The sequence below is a fragment of the Sinocyclocheilus grahami genome, unplaced genomic scaffold (assembly GCF_001515645.1).
Source record: "Sinocyclocheilus grahami isolate Dianchi unplaced genomic scaffold, SAMN03320097.WGS_v1.1 scaffold1047.1, whole genome shotgun sequence".
Classification (NCBI taxonomy): Eukaryota; Metazoa; Chordata; class Actinopteri; order Cypriniformes; family Cyprinidae; genus Sinocyclocheilus; species Sinocyclocheilus grahami.
Genome location: NW_015506226.1, coordinates 551,221 through 562,990, shown reverse-complemented (window position 1 = coordinate 562,990; position 11,770 = coordinate 551,221). Strand labels below are relative to the sequence as shown.

Below are 11,770 nucleotides of genomic sequence, written 5' to 3'. Positions count from 1 at the left end.
TTCATCAGACCAGAGACTCTTGTTTCTCAGAGTCTGAGAGTTCTTTAGGTGCTTTGTTGCAAATTCCAAGTGTGTTTTCATGCGTCTTCACTGAGGAGAAGATTGAGTTTGGCCACACCGACATAAACACCAGATCGGTGGAGTGTTGCAGTGATGTTTGTCCTTCTGTAGGTTTCTCCCATCTGCATATATGATCATGGAGCTCAACTAGAGTGACCATCAGGTTCTTGGTCACCACTGTAACCAAGACCCTTCTCCGTCAATTGCTCAGTTTGGCCAGGAGGTCAGCTCTAGGAAGAGTCCTGGTTGTTTCAAACTTCTTCCATTAAGGGTAACAGAGACTACATGCTTCTGTCAACCTTCAATGCAGCAGAATTTTTTTCTGAACTCTTCCACAGATGTGTGGCTTGATGCAAACCTGTTTCTGAGATCTACAGGCAGTTCTTTTGACCTCAGTGCTTGGTTTTTGCTCTGATATGCAGTATCAGCTGTTAGACCTTTTATTAAGACGTGTGTGCCTTTCCAAATCATACCCATCCAAATGAATTTGCCACAGGTTAACTTCACTCGAAGTGTAGTAACATCTACAAGCAATACGAATGCTCCTGAGCTAAATTTCAACTGTCCCAGATAACTTATGCAATGGAATCATTTACGTTTTTTATTTTTAATATATTTGCAAAGATGTTAAAAACCTGTGTTTTTGCTTTACCATTATGGTGTATTGAGTGTAGTTTGATGTGGGGAAAAAGTAACTTAAAGCAGTTTAGCATAAGGCAGCAACTTAACAAAATGTGAAAAAAATGAAGGGGTATGAATATTTTCGCAAGGCATTGCATATATCTGATAGAAGTGACCGAAATAGGTTCTGAAAAATCCCCCCCCCCCAAAAAAAAAGTACAAATAGAATGTTCAATATTACAGTATTAATTCAATATCACATTTATTGTCATTGATACATGTCACAGCCAAGATACCATAGTTGATACAGTTAGTACAATATAACTTGTAACTTGGCAATAGCCACCACTGACATCAGAAAACTAAACAAAATGACAAATATTTTAATAGCTTTTTACACTGGTTAAAAGAAATCTAAATGTTTTCAATATTATATTATAGATATTATGTTATCCATATTATAGATGTGTTTTTAATTTATTTGTTTAAAAGTGTTGTTAGTCTAGTTTTGTATATACCATGATACTGAATGATTACCATATTCATGCACCATGATTGCCATTGTACTTGTCCGTAAAACTTGTCCTTTTTGTGGCTTTACAATAGTAACAATAGCTGTAGTACACTGTAAAAAATGACCGTGAATTTAACGGTAAAAGGCTGTAAAAACCTGTTAAATGGTTAACGGTAAATTCCCCTACTATATACGGTGAAAAACTGTATTGGACATTACATGTATTGGACATAAATTTTACGGTAGTATACTGTTTTTGGAAGTGAAAAAGACCGTATAATTTACAGTGAATAACCGTAAATTGACATTCCCAGAATTCCCTGCGTTACATTTCAAATTTGATGTTTATTTGTTGAAATAACTTTCTTCTTAGTTTTTTCTTATCAGTTTTGTATATTAGGGTTGCGTGTTACACCTAATGTTGTTAAATGAGTGTTTATTGCATTATTTCAGTTTCATGTGTGTTACCATGATGGTGTTTAGTGTTTGTGTGAATGACACTGTGCACCTTCTATATATGTTATTATTTAAAAGCTGCTTGTGATGGGCTTTGGTTCATCATGTGACTTTCTCATCACCACCTGCATTTGGTGGTTATCAGTGTATTACAAAGGTACAAAACAGATTTCAGTACTTCAATAGGTTGGTATATTAACATTATATCAGATAATGAAATGACGGTATTTAACTGTAAATTTAAGTTAAAACCGTAAATCCTAAAACATTGCTACCGTATTTTTTACGGTAAAATTCCGGCAACCACAGCTGCCGTTTTCTTTACTGTAAATTGTATGGATTTTTTTTTACAGTGTAACTATTGTATTTCACCAGAAACCGTGGTTACCAATTCAAAGCTACCAAAATTATTTTCACTCAGAAGTTGCTAGTAAATTTCACAATTAACTACAAGGAAAAACAACTTAGAAAAATCAGTTTTACAGTGTAGTCCAGCAGTTGATGAAATTAAGAGTGTATGTTATCTAATAATTGGCTGACCCTTACAAAATATAATTATATATATAGACAAATTTTAATGATTTATATTAGACCTCGTAAATAGATTTATATCAGTAACACTTTATTTTAAGGACCAACTCTCACTATTAACTAGTTGCTTTACTTGCTTATTAACATGCCTATTTCTAGCATATTAGCAATGTATTAGTACTTATAAACTTATACACAGGTTAATGTCTTATTCTGCATGACCATATTTTAGACCCCTTAATCCTACCCCATACCTAAACTTAACAACTACCTTACTAACTATTAATAAGCAGCAAATTAGGAGTTTAATTAAGCAAAAGTCATAGTTAATAGTGAGAATTGGTCCCCAAACTAAAGTGTGACCGATTTATCTCATGCTCCTCATTATTATTGCTTGAGCTAGCTTTGATTATACTAGATTCCCTCTTTTCTCAGGGTCCAGAGTTTGACGAAGAAGAGGAATCTGACCTGACGGTGACAGAGCTCAGAGAGCGTGCTAGAAAACAGAGAGAAGAGCTGGAGAAGAGGATGATGGGTGACGGCTCAGATGAGGAAGAAGAGAAAGAGGACAGCGAAGCCAGTGCTTCAAGGAGAAGCTCCTCAGAAGAGACTGGCTGCTCTTGGGGAATGGGTAACAAAGACAACAGATGATCCTCAATCCATTGTGACTACCTAATTTTAGTGAACTTAACACTTTGTCCTTTTTTCAGCTGAAGAGGCAATGCCAGAAGAGGATGAGAATGAGGAGAATCCGTTTGCCACAGAATTTCAGGAGGATCAGGAAGCAGCATACTTAAAAGACCCTAAAAAGGCATTACAGGGCTTTTATGACAGAGAAGGTAAAATAGCTTGGGTAACACTTTACTTGAAGGGGTGTGCATAAGACTGACATGACACCTTCATAATCATGACATGACACACGTCATGAATATGAAGGAGGTTTTATGCATGTTTATGACAACTGTCATTAAGTGTCATTCGCTCAGTTATGTCATTTTTAATGCAAATATGACATTATTTGACCTAACCCTACCCCTACCCTTACCCCAACCATAGCCCATAACAAAGACATCTCAAACAATGTCATCTTTGCATTAAAAATGACATAACTGAGCGAGTGACACTTAATGACAGTTGTCATAAACATGCATAAAAACCTTCATATTCATGACATGTGTCATGTCATGATTATGAAGGTGTCATGTCACTCTTATGCACACCTCTTCAAGTAAAGTGTAACCATAGCTTGATTCAAATGAGGATACAGCCACATACAACCATGAAATCATATGATTTTAATTGTTTATTTTCATTTCAGGAGAAGAACTAGAGTTTGAGTATGAAGAAAAAGGCCATGGTTCCTGGCTCTGCAGAATTAAGTAAGCACTTAATCTCTGTTTGCAGCCAAAACACATTTGCACCTTTTTTTTTTTTTTGGCTTTATAGCAATTTAACACCAGCTACCAAAATTGGAATGATTGGTGGCTTAAATTATCTACGGAAATACACAGACTGGTTGATCTTAAATGGCTATGCATTTGTGAATATTACTTATGAAAAAGGATACAGGTGATTTTGGTGACATTTATGTAGAAGTTGAGATTTGAAAATATTTCTGTGTCTTTTAGGTTGCCGGTGGATGATGCTATGGGCAGGCAGCTGGTGGCTGAAGTGACCCACACAGGAAAAAAGAAAGAAGCGGCCGTCCAGTGCTGCTTAGAGGCCTGCCGCGTCCTGGAGGCCCGTGGTCTTCTGAGACAGGAGGCAGGTAGGTAGACGTCAAACAGTCATACCAAAGGACTTATGACTGGGCTCATACTCATGGATAAACCTTTTTAAAAATGGCCATGTTAACTGTTTGTTTGTTTACCAAATAAAATATTCAAAAAAAAAAAAAATTGTCGTTTATGTATTTTGATTGACATTTGTGTAAAACTGGATTTTAGAATTTTGTAGGAGTGACCAGTTATGGGTTTTTCAGGGTCGTCGACTCAACTCCATTTACTCACAGGGTCAGCAATAAGCAGCAACAAGATTGCAGTTGTTATATTACACACTAAATGGAGGCTTTTTTTTTTTTTTGACACAAAACATTTTAAACAATAAAACAACGTATGGCTGCTGCCCAAATGAGTCGAATTTTGAGATGACATTACTTTGAAATGCTGAGTATCACATTGTTTTCTAGTTGTTGCCAGTGTATTTAATTTTAAAGAGGGAAAATTCACAAGAAACAGACTTCTAATATTATTTCAGAGCTAAATGTATGAGAGAGAACATGTTCTTTGAATTAATATAATGGCCGGGTGAGAGCACTAAGCACCCATTGTCATCTCTTAGTGCAAAAATGTTCTTGGACAGGAAAGTTCAAAATATAAAAAATAATAACCAAATACATATAATGATGTACTTACTATTCTGTTTATTCTTTTTGGCAGTTTTTTTTATTTTTATGGATAGTTCACCCAAAAATGAAGATTCTGTCATCATTTTCTCACCCTCGTGTCGTTCCAAACCAGTAAGACTCTCGTTCATCTTTGGAACACAAATGAAGATATTATTAACAAAACGAAATCTAAGCGATTTCTGTCCCTCCTTTGACAGTCTATGCAACTGCCACTTTGACATTTCTAAAAGTTCTTAAAGAGATCGTAAAACTAATCCATATGAAACTGTTTAGACCAACATTTCTGAAGAGACTCGATGACTTTATATGATGAATATATTTAATTTAGGCCTTTATTCACGTATTTACATTGATCGGTATTTTCACCGTATTAAGTGACTAGGTTTTAGAATTTAGTTTTGCAGTATGAGATTTGAGATTTTTAATAATCATATTTAAAATTTTGCCCTGTTTTTAAGTTGTTGGTCTCTAATGATATTTTTTTGCTGACAGGTCAATAAAACTTCTAGTTTTCGTTCTTCTTCTTCTTTTGTCAGGCATTTATAGTCCACTTACAAGCATTCTATTTTTGTCTCTTTGCAGTGTCCCGCAAACGCAAGAAGAAAAACTGGGAAGATGAAGATTTTTATGACAGTGATGATGACACGTTCCTTGACCGGACAGGTGCTGTGGAGAAGAAGCGCACTGAACGCATGAAGAAGGCTGGAAAGATTCAGGAGCGTCCTGATACATATGAATCACTGGTATGGAACCTGCATCATATTTCCTTTGTGATTATCCATGCCCCTGTGTGTGCTGTACCTGGTATTGATGTAATATGTATTCTTTCTTAGCTAGCCAAACTGGCTGAGGTGGAAAAGGAGCTGGCTGACGCTGAGAAAAGGCTCAGTTCTTCTGGGAGAGGTAAGGTGGTGAAAGCCTCCATCCTTTTTCATGTTTTCCTCCATATTTCATCATGTGTAAGGTTACACCTCCTGTTTGTTGTCCTCCTTCAGGAGTCTCCAGTTCTTCCACCGAGGACCCTCTGGATGCTTTCATGAGCGCGGTACGGAGCGAGGCCGCTCTGGATGGGGTGGAGAGAAAGAAGCTACATTTACAAGTAGCCGAGTTGAAGAAGGAAGGTCAGAGACTGCGCAAGCTAGCAGACCTGGCCAAACCCACCCAGCTGCCCTCATTACAGGCCAGCAGGTGAGCTCATGCTGCGTTCAAGTCCTCCTGGGACGTTCGTACTTACGAGTTGACAAGTCGGATTACGACATCAGGTGCGTTCAAGTCCGTTTAGTCGGCACAAGATGGTGGTGTACCTTCTTTTAATAAATTACAAGAAAATACAACAGGGTCTATTAACTCTGCTTATAGAAAGTGAAGAGCAAAGGATTCGCATCAGGTGTGTTTTGCGTTTTTAATGTTTTTTTTTAGACCAGGATCCCAGTATAACTGATTTTCAGCATCAACAAACGCTAAAATACAGAGATTAAAAAAGCTGTTAGCTAAATGCAACATGGCAAATCAAAAGATTTTTCACCTATAGGTGCAAAAATGATAGCATTTTTTTTACTTGGATTTCATTAACTAGCTGCGTAACAAGAACATGACCAATTTAAGTTTATAGGACAACTAAACTATCAATTTAAACAAAAATTTACCGTCAACTACAGACGTTGCATCCATCGATTCCGCCATGTTTCTCATTGACACGCCCCCAACTCGGAAACTCGGGGCTTAAAGAAAATTTTGAGTTTCCCACTCGTAATAACGACTTTGTGGTGGCGTAAATCGTAAATACGCTCTATCCAACATGACTTGAACGCACCATCAGTGTTCCTTTCAGATCCGCTATCAAAAGTAGGGCTGTACCATAGACTAAAAAAAAAAAATGGATTTCATAGGGCCTAATTTTGTATATAATGTTTTTGTCTGTTTGCTTTAAATACAAATCTAGTAGTCAGGACACTGAGAAACCTAAGAAGTTATCTCTGCCTTTGTTTGGAGCCATGAAAGGAGGGAGTAAATTCAAACTGAAGACTGGAACTATAGGAGTGAGTCTTTTTACATTTATATAGGAATAATATATAGGCCATTCTTAGGCTCTGTAAGAGTTGCATATGACTCTCTCTCTCTCTCTCGCCTAAATGAGTAGACGTTACCCCCAAAGCGAACCAATCTGCCTCCTGAGCTCTTCAACATGAAAGAAATGCCCCCTGGTGGTGAGGAAGAGAAAGAAGAAGAAGAGGAGGAGGAGGAGGAAAAAAACAAGGAAACAGAGGATGCGGTCACAGATGGGGATATGGAGGTTGTTCAGTCTGTAGAGACGAGCAGCTCCGAGCACTCCAGTGCAGACAGAGCTGAAACTCAGACACACCGCCCTGATGGTTAGACATTGACAAAAATAACTACCCACCACAGCTCTAACAGTGCTCTGGGATGAAAAGCTTTGTTAGGAATTTAAAACAATATTCTTAGAGTAGTGTAATTCTAGTTCTGGCCACAAGAAGGCAGAGTTGTGCTTCACAGAGTCTAATTTTACTTAAAGGGGTGGTACACTGGTTTTTTTCTAGGCTTGATTGTGTTTATGGGGTGCAGACTAACATGTGTTAATGCTTAGTTTATAAAAAAATTTAAAAAAAAACATTATTTTTCACATAATTTACCTTTATTCCACACCGCTCTGTCCCTTCTCTGAGAAACGGACTGATCTTTTCCTGTTTTTAAGAAGCCCCTCCCTCGGAAATAGGCGATGGGCTCTGATTGGTTAGCTAGCCCAGTGTGTTGTGATTGGCTAAACCGCCTCTAGTGCGTGTCGAAACACTAACTTTAGAACATTGATTTTGAAACTTGTAAATCCATTAGAATCGTTAGAAGACAGAATCGCGATTCATATATGAACAGATGATATTTATACATATCTACTCTTATTTCTAGCCTCCTGTGACCATGTCTAAGCAGTACCCAGAAGATGACCCCGACTACTGTGTTTGGGTTCCTCCATCGGGTAAATAGCTGCCTCTCTTCACCCCTGATGATTGTGATATAATTAAGTCCTGCCTGTACTGTTACACAAAACCCTAAACAACTACTTATTTCTTTGTGCAGTTAGAAATATGCAGAAATCAAGCATTCTTGGCACTGCACCCTTTAATCTCAATTTACAGGCTTTCGCTGAATGAGTGTTAGCTTTTGATCTTAGGACACTTCAAACACAGTTCAGTCACAGTTTCTGGGGATTAGAGAAGTTGCATTATGGGAAAACACATGAATTCCAGGCCAAGGAATTTATTTTAAAGTCAGGAGGTTATTACTAGATAAGGTTCTCTGTTTCTTAGATAAAAGAGAGAGATCCAGTCTCTGCCAGAATCCATTTTTGTTGATATGGTGCTATAAGTTGTAATCATGTTACGCTAAGTTACCTAAAGCAAAAACAAATGGCCCTCATTACTACACTGTATTAGCCATATGGCTATCTATGACTTTATCAGAATATAAAGACTTAATGTTGGCCTGAAGTATATTTTATTTGCAGACATACATAATGTGTTCTTTAATGTGCCCTAAAGAATTTTTGCTCAACTGTTCAAACTGTTCTGTTATGGGGGAAGTCGTGGCCTAATGGTTTGAGAGTTGGACTCGTAACCCAAAGGTTGCTCTCTTCCACCTTCAACACCACGACTGAGGTGCCCTTGAGCAAGGCACCGAACCCCCAACTGCTCCCCGAGCACCGCAGCAAAAATGGCTGCCCACTGCTCCGGGTGTGTGTTCACAGTGTGTGTGTGTGTGTGTGTTCACTGCTGTGTGTGTGCACTTTGGATGGGTTAAATGCAGAGCACTAATTCCGAGTATGGGTCACCATACTTGGCCACATGTCACGTCACTTTTTTAAAAGGTTTGGGGTCAGTAAGATGTATTTAGTTATTTATGAAAGAAATGAATACTTTAATTCAGCAAGGATGTGTTATATTTATCAAAAGGGACAGTGAAGACTATTTATCTAAGTATCCTAAAATGTATCACAGATTCCACACAAATATTAAGCAACACGGTTTTGTTAAGAGGAAATATTTCTTGAGCACCAAATCAGCATTTCTAATGGATCATGTGACACTGAAGACTGGCGTAATTCAGCTTTGCCATCACAGGAATACGTTTCTTTTTAACATATATTAAAATACAAGACCTATTTTTTTTGTGTGTGAAATTGTAATATTTCACAATCACACTGTTTTGCCGTATACTTGATTAAATAAATGCAGCCTTGGTGACCCCAAACTTTTGAATGGTAGCATATTTTAGAGATTATTAAATTATTGCCTATTTGTATATAAATATCTATGCATAAAAATTGAAATTTCCCCCCGATGCATAAAAATAAAGGATTATGATCTATGTTGGTTTGCATTACATTTTCTCTTTGACTTGAAAATCCATCTCATTATGGAAGTCAAATAAATGCTTTGTAATTGCCATTTCATGTTGTCATAAACCAGAAATGTTTAACAGGTGAAACAAATAGATCAGTTTATCCTTTGTGTCTGTTTTGAACAGGTCAGACCGGTGATGGTCGAACACATCTGAACGATAAGTACGGATACTGAATACAGAAAGGAAAGACCATCCTCACTGGATCAGAAATGGAATCAGCCCAAACGTTCATCTTAGCCCTTGGGAGTGAACAGATATATCTTTTTTTCTCATCTTTATGCCAAAACAATGAAGTTTTTGACAGATGTTAGGTTAGGATAAGATGTTTCTAGCAATTGTTCATGAAAACTGTTTGGTCCTGTGACTGATTTTCACTTCCCTTTGCCCTGTTTTCACACACTTGGTCTGAGACCAAGGATAGTTTTGGAGTGGAGGTAGCTTAAGGCTGAGGAAAAGATTATTCTATTTTCAGGGTTGTTTTCCTGGGCAAACAATATCATTTCTTAAACAACGTTTTGGAGTTTCTGTTTTGCTGCTTATTCAATTCGAAATGTATTCCATTTGACATTGTATTTTCTTCAAATGCATCAGTCATGTCAATCCACTTATGTTTAAGAACTTCTGTTGTTGACAAATCTCTACCCACAGCTTGCTGTTCTTGGATCATTTTAACAAGCTTAAGCGAGCTCATTGACCACTCGGATGTGCTGTTCTGGGTTCATTCTCGGAACAACGGCGGACTCCCTCCTCAGTTTGGCTGAGTGGCCACGCTCCGTATGGCGAGAGCTCCTGTTGGACACGGTTCTGTTGACTGCTAACGATGCCTCCTCGGAGAGAGGCGGCTTTACCAGCCATCTGGACACTTGCTTGGCATTCTAGGATTGGGAGCAAGCTGTTAATGAATGTGTGTGTGTTTGCAAGAAAGGGAGTGATAGTGAGCTCCGTGTACATTATTAATGTGTGTCTTCACTTCTCTTGATATTAATGAAGAGTGACTCAGTGTTGGTGATGTGCGAGCTTGTGTGTGTTGGCGTCTCCGAGGATTCGCTACTACGCACTGGTCTCTCTGTTTATGCAACCCTTTTAGTGCTTTTGAATTCTCCATTGTTTGGAGAGCATGATACAAAATGTGTGTTTTGTTATTTTGTAAAATAAAAATGTACGCTGTGTCTCACCAACAGTCTTGTGTTGAGGTTTTGGGGTCTTCTAGCCCAATAAAGCCTACTTTATCATATTTGATAAGCACATTTCTATGGCCTCTAAATTATCAACATGATCAGATGCTTCCTGAAGCAAATTCTATATGCCTTTTGTCATCTTGTCGATTGCCTTTGACTATAATTCTAAAAATGGTCCTCTTCAGGTCGTGGTTGTTTTTTTGTTTTGTTTTTATCTATTAAGTAAATTATAATATTAATTACAATATTAATAAACACTTGCTTAAATTAGCTGTTATCGCATTTTGTCATTATCTATTATCTTTTTAAGGAGTGTTGAATGTACAAGAAAGGTTAAGGTAACCATAAAATAAATCAATATGTTTGTGTAAAAACAAATAAACGTGTTTACACTAATACATTTTCAATGGAATTCTATGGGTCAAGGCTTTCGGGAGGGTGTCGAGCAGAAATACAGTGTTTGTTTAGGCATTTCTGATGCTTGGTCTGTACAAAAATGTACTATACATATATATATATATAGCCATCTTCAAGAATCGGCTAAACACATCTCTTTCATCTTTATTTGACCCTCTAACTCTAGCACTCTTCTAATTCTATTCTTTTTTTAAATGCCCCTTTTAGACTTGCACTCTATTCATTTACTAACTGCTGTTTTCTTTAAAGGGGTCATATGATGTTGCTAAAAAGTACATTATTTTGTGTATTTGGTGTAATGAAATGTGTTTATGCTGTTTAAGGTTAAAAAAAACATTATTTTCCACATACTGTACATTATTGTTTCTCCTCTTTCTGAAACGCGTCGATTTTTACAAAGCTCGGTCTGAAAAAGCAAGGTGTGCTGTGATTGGCCAGCTATCCAGTGCGTTGTGATTGGCCGAATACCTCAAGCATGTGACGGAAATGTTACGCCCCTCACCATACTGTTATGATGCCCTGTCAGGCCGGAGTGATGATTCAAAAACATGAAAACCCATTAGAAACAAGGCATTCGTTGCACCCAGTGGGGATATAATTATGGATTATAATGTCTTATACTTATAAATACTTATACTGTCTTTTTACGCGTTGCGTTGCATCGCGCCGCGTAAATATAAATCCATGTCTGCATTTGTGATCGGAGAAATGACAAACAACAAGCCCTACTCTACACTGCCCAAAAAAACTCGCTTTAAATATATAAAATATAAAAACTCAAACGCACTTACAATCTGTGAGTCAGAACAGCCGGCATTGTAGTCTACTCTACCAGGATCAGGAAACAGTCCTCCATAAAATGTGCTGCACACATCTGAATATTTGGGTTGAAGTGTTCTGGAACAGTGTTGTAAATACAACTTAACCGCTGATTTCTAGTCGTGTCCATTTTTGGAAGGCCAAACAAAGTAGTTTAGCTTTCACAACGAAACACAGCGTAACACACGGCTTCCTAGAGTGAGCGGCGGCGGCCTAGAGTGAGCAGAGGCCGGGGGCTAGAGTGAGCGGCAGCCGGCGGATTCGACAAAGGAGCGTCCGGAGGGCTTGCGGCAACCACATGTGACAACCCCGGGCTGGACTCCGCTTCATCCACGGTGAAAGCCGATCCGG

At 38.0% G+C, this 11,770-nt stretch overlaps 1 protein-coding gene across 2 annotated transcripts in view; it reads left to right on the top strand.

Moving 5' to 3' along the window:
• The window catches only part of slc4a1ap (solute carrier family 4 member 1 adaptor protein), a 10,747-nt gene extending 3,590 nt beyond the window's left edge, over window positions 1–7,157 (top strand). The window contains exons 2-10 of one of the 2 annotated variants that reach the window (XM_016251488.1): window positions 2,618–2,813; window positions 2,893–3,021; window positions 3,501–3,561; window positions 3,811–3,950; window positions 5,172–5,332; window positions 5,423–5,492; window positions 5,585–5,777; window positions 6,535–6,628; window positions 6,730–7,157. In XM_016251488.1, the coding sequence (XP_016106974.1) occupies window positions 2,618–2,813; window positions 2,893–3,021; window positions 3,501–3,561; window positions 3,811–3,950; window positions 5,172–5,332; window positions 5,423–5,492; window positions 5,585–5,777; window positions 6,535–6,628; window positions 6,730–6,966 (1,281 nt within the window). In that variant the 3' untranslated portion in view covers window positions 6,967–7,157. Of the gene's footprint in view, window positions 1–2,617; window positions 2,814–2,892; window positions 3,022–3,500; window positions 3,562–3,810; window positions 3,951–5,171; window positions 5,333–5,422; window positions 5,493–5,584; window positions 5,778–6,531; window positions 6,629–6,729 lie in introns of both variants that reach the window. The other variant, XM_016251487.1, reaches the window with a different exon arrangement.
• The last annotated feature ends 4,613 nt before the right edge of the window (window positions 7,158–11,770 follow it).